Source organism: Vicia villosa, unplaced genomic scaffold, assembly GCF_029867415.1.
Source record: "Vicia villosa cultivar HV-30 ecotype Madison, WI unplaced genomic scaffold, Vvil1.0 ctg.000896F_1_1, whole genome shotgun sequence".
Lineage (NCBI taxonomy): Eukaryota > Viridiplantae > Streptophyta > Magnoliopsida > Fabales > Fabaceae > Vicia > Vicia villosa.
In genome coordinates this window covers 623,005-631,245 of record NW_026705404.1, presented here as the reverse complement: position 1 = coordinate 631,245, position 8,241 = coordinate 623,005, and the positions used below count along the sequence as shown (strand labels likewise).

At 36.7% G+C, this 8,241-nt stretch overlaps 1 protein-coding gene across 1 annotated transcript; it reads left to right on the top strand.

The window, feature by feature from the left end:
- Positions 1–281: 281 nt before the first annotated feature.
- On the top strand, positions 282–7,579 carry LOC131632061 (putative RING-type E3 ubiquitin transferase C3H69). Its single transcript, XM_058902825.1, has 8 exons — positions 282–659; positions 1,424–1,511; positions 1,611–2,389; positions 3,130–3,199; positions 3,510–3,598; positions 3,698–3,758; positions 6,954–7,034; positions 7,175–7,579. Exons 1-6 carry the CDS (start codon positions 649–651, stop codon positions 3,732–3,734), a joined length of 1,074 nt encoding a protein of 357 aa, XP_058758808.1. The 5' UTR covers positions 282–648; the 3' UTR covers positions 3,735–3,758; positions 6,954–7,034; positions 7,175–7,579.
- Positions 7,580–8,241: the final 662 nt, after the last annotated feature.

Genomic DNA, 8,241 nt, shown 5'->3' with positions numbered 1-8,241 from the left:
TGAAGCCTAGCCTTTTTAACTATATAGGCTTATAAAAAAGCCTAGGCAATTTCTATTTTAAAAAAAATATGACCTGACCTGAGCCTGTATAGACTAGTCTGTAGACTTCTGTTATCGGCCTGACTTATTTCCACTCCTACCCGCAACTGCGAGACTCCTAAACCAGACTAAACCGACGGTGAAAAAAAAAAATCCCTAAAATCCAAGGGCACGTGATTGATCACATGAGAAAGCAAAATCACGTGCTAGGACACAAAAACCGACGAAACGGCATTCATTTTGTTAGGCTAAGAACACACAACAGAGCTGAAACAAACCTTTGTGCAACTTGTGTGTTCTGTCTCAAAGTGACGTTTTTCTTTATTTTCCATTCAATTCCAAGTTCCAATCTTTTCTCATTTTTTTCTATTCTTAAATCCTATCCTCACCACCCCACAACCACAACACCCCCTTTTCTTTCTTTCTCTCAATCTTTTCTTAATCTTTTTCAGTGGCCGCAAAACCTCACGTTTTTTGGCTACCTCAATTTTTTTATTATTACCCTTTTTCTTATTTTTTCTGTTTCGATAATCGCTTTTTGAGGTTTAGGGTTTTGATATCCTCACGCCTCTTGATTAAGATTATTTCTGATTTTTTCAATAATTCTCCATGTCAAAGAGGTGAGACATAGATTATTATCGTAGTTTTTCTATTGTCAATTTCAGTTTTTCTTTTGATTTGTGTTGTTATGCGGTTTCTTTGGTTTCTGGTGATTCTTGATTTTCATATTGGGGGTTTCTGATTGTTGTTGTTTCTTTAATATTTGTATGTTATTATTGATTTGTTATGAGGAATTTGTGTTTTCTTTGTTCCATTTTGGGTTTTTTTTTCCTTCTTGTTTGATTAGATAGCTTGTTGAACTAGGAACTCAATTAGGTTCAAGTTATAGTTTTGAACATATGATGATGGAAGGTTTAAAATAACGCGGGCCGCGTACAGGCTTTCGTGATTTCGGTTGGTGCAGGTGTTGGTATGAATTAACCAAAATTTGGTATCGACACCTTCCGATCCTGTTATGCCGCGGCTGTTTTTGCAGTAACGGACCGGTTTCTTTAAACCTTGGATGATTCTTTAGATTTTTTGTTTGCCTTCTGACCTTGAGGTCAAGGGTTTAAATATTTGAAACAGCCTCTCCACCGGGGCGAAGCTATGTATGCATATCCTCCGATTCCACCTGGCGGGAGCCTCGTGCACTTGGCACCCTTTTTAATCGATGTGGATATCATTCTTTTTGCCAAAGAATTCATTTTAACCAAGCCTTGTGTTTTCATTTGTGGATATATGGTTGATAGGTTTTAAATGGTGAACTTGCTTTATGATTGTTTCCTATGCAAACTTGCAGGCTGTTCTAATTTGTGTAATTTTTGTCGATTGAATCTTGTAGGGTACTTTGTAAGTTCTTTGCTCATGGAGCGTGTCTGAAAGGGGAGCATTGCGAATTTTCTCATGATTGGAAAGCCCCTCCGAATAATGTTGGTGATACAAGCTACTCTATTACTGGAAATCCTACCGATTTAAATTACCGTTATTGAGTTAGACATTTATCTGATTGTTCGCGCTTGTTGTTGCAGATATGCACGTTTTATCAGAAAGGAGTTTGTGCTTATGGTAGTCGCTGCAGATATGATCATGTCAAAGCTTCTCGGGCACAGTCCTCTACTCCATCTTCCTCAATAATCGAAAACCACTCCGCTGTGTCAGAATCTGTTCTACTCGGTAATACCAGAATTACAGCGAACAATGTTGCTACAGCTGCGGAATTTTCTCTTTTCAACAGTCCTTATGTTCTTCCTAATGAACCCGTCTGGAATCAAGAATCTGCTAATCATGACTTCCTAAGAGAGGATGATGTTGGTCAAACAGTAATTACTTCACCTTCCGAGCTTCCAATTTGTTCATTTGCTGCTGCTGGAAACTGTCCACGAGGGGAACAATGTCCTCATGTACATGGAGATTTATGCCCCTCATGTGGAAAACATTGCTTGCATCCTTTCCGGCCCGAAGAAAGAGAAGAACATATGAAGAGTTGTGAAAATAAGCAAAAGCATCTTGAGGCACTGAAAAAAAGTCAGGAAGTTGAATGCTGTGTTTGTCTGGAACGTGTTCTTTCAAAGCCTACAGCAGCTGAACGAAAGTTTGGTCTTCTATCTGAATGTGATCATCCCTTCTGCATATCCTGTATTAGAAATTGGCGTAGTAGTAACCCAACATTAGGGATGGACGTGAATAGCACGCTGCGGGCCTGTCCTATCTGTCGCAAGCTATCTTACTTTGTCGTTCCAAGTGTTATTTGGTATGCTACAAGTGAAGAAAAACAGGAAATAGTTGATACCTACAAGGCAAAACTCAAGTAATTTCTTGATCACTCCTTATGTCTTTTTATGCCCTCTCTATCCAATTGATCCATAGTCAAAGCCAAACCTTGGATAGTTTTATGCTTGAACATCAATTTCCATTTCCCTGTATTGGTTTGCATGTGTAGCGGCTGTTGATGGTGAGAACCATATATGCACATAACATGTATTTCTTAATAAGCAAAATAATAGTTCAGAGTGACACCCTAGTGTTATCAAATAGCGGTGCCATGACCGCTATGGCGGATATACATGGCGGTTTTTGGGCTCGCCATAATGGTAAATATTGGCCGATATTGCAGGTTTTTCCGCCATAATCGCTATAACGTTGCTATAACGTTGCCGCAAAGCGGTTGGTATGGTGGGATTTTGGATCTCCGCCATCGACAACACTGGACCCTACTTGGATAAACAACTTAAATAATCGTTTATAGAATAAGGGCTTATTATTTAAGTGCTCATGTATAAACTATTTCTATAACAGAAGATAAAATAATGTTATATAAGCTCTAACTGTTATCTTAAGTTTTCCTGTAGAGCTATGAGAATATGGTAAAAGTAATTTATGAATATATCATAAGCTGTTATATAAGCTGTTTTCACAAGCTTTCCCAAACAGTCTCACAAATGTTTATGCTAGTAAATAAATTTAAACAAGTCAATCCAATCTATCTCCGAGTGTGTCTAGCTTTTATCTGACTATTTTATTTTGGTATTTGTTCAACACCATTTGTAGGTCAATTGACTGCAAGCATTTTGAGTTTGGGGATGGAAACTGCCCTTTTGGAACTAGCTGCTTCTACAAGGTAAATATCTGAACATTAGCTCAACTTTTAGCTCTCACTCTTCCAGCTCCTCCCTGTTTTGCTTTTCCTTCCAGGACTATAATTATCTTATAACTCGGTCGTTGTAAAAAGTTTTCTTTCTATGCAATGATGCTTTATCATAATAGTAAATCATTTTTCATATATAGATCTAAGTTCTCTAGTATATTTCTATCCTCCTACCTATCATTTAATTATGATATTTAGACAACTGTAAGGCTTTCAACTGTGTTCAGATTAGTGCTTACAGAACAACTGGAGCCTAATTAGTTTCTGTTATATTTGATTGCAGCATGCATATCGAGATGGCCGTCTTGAGGAGGTAGCTTTGCGACATCTTGGGGCTGCAGATGGTGACACAATAATTGCCAAAGACATCAGGTTTCTTTTGACCTTTTTATGGTTCTTATGTTTCGACTTTCGTGGCCTTGTGCTCTTTGACTTTTCCAATTTCACTAACTTAATACATGATGCTATCAGGTTATCGGATTTCCTTGCTACCATGCATTTAAGTTGAAGGTTCATGGTCACTTTTTGTGATGTAAGTTTCAAACTTGTGTTTCCCTTTTCTTAATTTGCGGGTTTCTTTTGTATATAGATTATATTTTAATGATTCTTTTGTATCCTTTGCTTCATCGTGGTACTTGGGTTTTACTAATCTTACGCTCTTTTATCGGGATTGAATCCTTAATAAATAATACATCTTATGTATTTATATTTATATAAATTAATAAATGATTCCACTTTTCAAGTAGCATAGATACACTGTACCTGGTAAAATGGAATTAGCTTAATCATACTTTATGATCTATATAATCATGATGCACTAAATATAATTTTTGTAAGTGTGCCTTTTATTCAAGCATATTCAGAAATAATATCTTATATTTTTTATTCATCTTAAGCTAGTATCAATTATCAAATCGGGTTATGATAGGATATTTGAGCCTATGGCCTAGGGTGAGCCAACCATTGGGGCAAACCTGCATGAGCCCAACTTCTGGAAGGATTGCGTGAGGGGTTTGTGTAGAGGTGAGGGCATTCTGAAGTATTGTTAGAGTTGTTTAGGAGAATATTTTCTCTTGTTTAGGTGCATTCAGCTCTGGTTGCGAGTTCTAGAAACTGTGGCTTATCCTTTCCTCATCATTTTTCGCTATTATAGAGCTCATCTTTTCCATTCAACAACATACAGTTTTACTACCTTGATTTTGTGGGTTCTACCATTCATCCGACCTGCCGCATACATTGAGAGGAGCTAGCATAGATGTGAATTGCTTATGTCATTGAAAGTCTTTGACAAAGTTGATACTTTGAAGGCGCACATTGCAACGATGGAGGATTCACTATGTTTAACGTTCGCGGAGTTCTGTCAATCCTTGGTGGAGGAGTTCGCCAAATTACATAGAACACCGGAAATAACTTTCGAATCATTTTTTGTACAGGAGACAATGTGGGAGTATAATATGGCATGCGAAAACACACTTCAAAATTCAAGGAACTTCATAGGAAGTGAAGGCGACATTGGAGAAGTTGAGTATGGAAGGGAGTACCATGCACTGGTTAAATTTGATATGTGAGTCAGAGGATGTACTCATATAGTCAAAAGTGAAACAGTCTTTGATTGAATGTTAGGGAGGGCGGGAAGTTGATAGTTCATTTGAAGAATCTAAGGATCTTCAACAAATGAGAGAGATGGAAGAATATATCTCAGATTTTGAGTACGTATCTTCTCATGTTGAGAGTCTCTCTCAAGAAGAATACCTAGGGTAGTTTTTGGTAGGTCTCAAGTCAGAAATTCACCCGAGGATGAGGACCTTAAATCCTTGAACCAGAGTCCAGGCGATGAAGCTGACATGCTGTGTAAAGGGTGAACTTTGTGTTTGGTTAGCATTAAGAGGAGGTATGAAAAAATAAGTTCGATATAGGTAGGAAAGAGAATGGGTTAATTCGGTCAGTTTGGGGTTGAGTGAAAAGGGCGGTAACAGGTCAAATTATGACCCAAGCGCAAACTGTGATAGTTATGTAATTGAGGTAGCTCGGCCATCCCAAATCCAATAATTAACTGCCAACCTTTGTTGAATGGACATATCTTAATGACAAGGACAAACGAAAGGGAAATAGTGAGTCCAATTAAGCTCTCAATCATCTACTTTATTCCGAGCTGCGGAACTGTGGCACTCATGGGTTATGTTTCCAGTGTGGTGAGAGGTATCCTACATCACTTTAATACAGCGAGAAGCAACTACACTTGGTGATACTGGGAGATGATACAATGAATGAAGAAGGAGAAGCAACTTGGGAAAATGGAACTTTGATGCAGAGTCAGATCTCTAATGTCATCCTTGAGAACAAGACTGTTGTTGCAGGAGGCAGTGATAGGATACTTGGCATATGGTCCATGGTGAGCCAACCTTTGGGACAAATATGCACGAGCCCAACTATTCGAAGGATTGCACGAGGGAGAAGATCGCGGGGCCGAGGGAGATAATTAGTTAGTGACGTGTGCACCAACCTCGTGTGAGTTGGTTATAAGAGAGAGGGGTTGGGTAGTGGTGAGGGCATTCTGAAATACTGTTAAAGTTGGGAAGGAGAATATTTTCTCTGGTTTAGGAGCATTCAACTCTGGTTAGGCGTTCTAGATTCTCTGGTTTGACAATTCAGCACCTCCTAGCAGCGCTATGAAGAGAAAGAATGACCTAAAAAACGGGTTTAAAGATCTATTTTACAGAAAATTAGAAGTTACAATTGTTAAGGCAAAGAAATAGAATTTGAGAGCTATCTATATAAAAGAAATAATTTTTAGAGCTATCTATATAGAATCATCGTTTGCACAAGAGACAATATGGGTGTACAAGATGGCAGTGAAGGTGAAATTACTGTCATTTGATGGCGAGGATCCTGTTGGATGGATTGTGTACACAAAAACATACCTCAAAATTCAAGGAACTTCAGAGGAAGTGAAGGTGAGATTGGAGAAGTTGAGTATGGAAGGGAATACCATACACTGGTTCAATGTGATTTGTGAAACAAAGGGTGAACTCACATGGTCGGAAGTGAAGAAATCTTTGATTTAACGTTATGGTGGAAGGAAAAGTGATAATTCATATGAAGAATCGAGGGTTCTTCAATAAACAGGAGACGTGGAAGAATATATATCTCAGAGTTAGAGTATGTATCTTCTCCGGCTGGAGTTACTAGATATGCTACATCGAAATGCTTCATAAAGCTTAAGCAGATCTTTTAGAAGGATGTGTACTTCTAATGAGTGGAACTTAAACAGATTATCTAAGGAAACTAAGAGTTATTGAAGTTTCTTTTTATAGTGTAGAAATTCCAGAGCATATTCTTTTTGTTTTGTAGCTTGATAGTGGCGCAATGCATGGCCACACAAACTCCAAATTTGCCGAAGTTTTCCATTAAGATTTTGAGCTTGACACGTAGTGTAGATCAATGTGAGCGTTTTGAGCAAGCATTAGTCATAATTCTTAATATATCTTTTAGTTTAAAATTTGAAAAGAAACTAAAAAATCATGAACATAGGTCATGAAAAAGTTTATGTACTCTTAAATGATCAAAGAGAAGATCAATCCATGGTTCAATATTGTGTATATTTCAAGTGGTCTTTTATTTTGACTCCTAAATCACTGCTTATTTACTTTAAGCATGGATAGAACTTTTTGAATCGATTATCTTTAAACCCTAGCTGACTTAACATCTCCCTGTCTTATCTGTGCAGGATACTTGCATAAAAATGGAATGCTTCAATATGAAAAGTTATATTTATATTGCAGGTTAAGATCTTCATCTTGTTTCTATGGTAAGTGTTATTAAGTAGTTACTGAAATTTCTCTGAATTCTACTTCTAAGATGGTATCAACTATCGAGATATTATGTGATATATCTTACGAATGTGTAATAGTTTCTGGAAATGATTTCTTTCTCATTTTGTTGACGCAGTTTCGAAGGTACCAGAGATTAAAAAAGCTGCACTGTGCATTCCATGGTTGTAATAAAAGTGCATATTGTAAAATGGTAGATGGACATACATATATGCTTTTTGTACAAGGGAATATAATTTCCAATAAGCTCTAATTTTTTAAAGCATACAAAAATGAATGGATTGATGATTGGGGTGATTGGTATAACAAAACTACATTGTTGTGCACCATTTTACCAATCCAAAGAACATAGAAAAACCTTTACTTTTTGTGTGGTGGATTTTACATTTATTATGTTTTTTTGGGGGCAACCTTGTTACTTAAGATATATAGTTGTTTATTGTAGAATTGATTTTCTTTGGTGATACTGCACCAAGAAACTTGGGAATGTATTCAACAGTGTATGGATTTTGTTTATTATTTACAGGATTTTTGTTAGAACAAAGGAGCCTTTTTTGGAGTTTATTCTTGTGCAAGAAAGATAGGTCTTTGTTTTGTTTAAATAGTAAGATAGAAAAGTAGGCAATTTATATTGTTAGGAGTCTTCAACAATGGATGAGCTATGATTTAGTTAATTCCTCTATCACTCATCCTTTAGAAAATAATTGAGTTGTTATTTATTTTACAATGTGTTAAAGGAGCCTGGGAGATATATGAGTGTATGAGTGGTTATGATTTCAAACATAAAATGTTTTTTAAGAGGGAGGTGAAAACTTTTAAAAAGGGGAGTTGCTAATCCCACTTTATGTGGTGGAGAAACATCCTATAAAAATCTGAATTTGTCTATTAAATTTTGAATTTTGGAGATGTATTTTCGGACGCATCATATATCTAATTGAGGAATGTCTTAACTGAGTATCATCCTGTATTTTTTCAAAAATTTAATTTGAAGATGCATCTCCAGAGTGTGTTATTGGACATAAGGCATCAAATTGAGGTTTAGTGTTATAATTAGAAGGTCCGATAATGGTTCAGGTTCAAAAGTTGCATTTGTGACATTCAGATGCTAAAGAAGTGAGAAGTAGAGAACTTTTCTCCGGAAATTCAAACGAGATGACACCGGTTCAAAAAATGTAATTGTCCCTT

Bases quoted from the DNA above. Each gene is read 5' to 3' on its own strand.
- LOC131632061 (XM_058902825.1), top strand. The intron at 1,512-1,610 runs GTTGGTGATACA...TTGTTGTTGCAG, and splicing joins GGAAAGCCCCTCCGAATAAT to ATATGCACGTTTTATCAGAA. The intron at 2,390-3,129 runs GTAATTTCTTGA...CACCATTTGTAG, and splicing joins ACCTACAAGGCAAAACTCAA to GTCAATTGACTGCAAGCATT.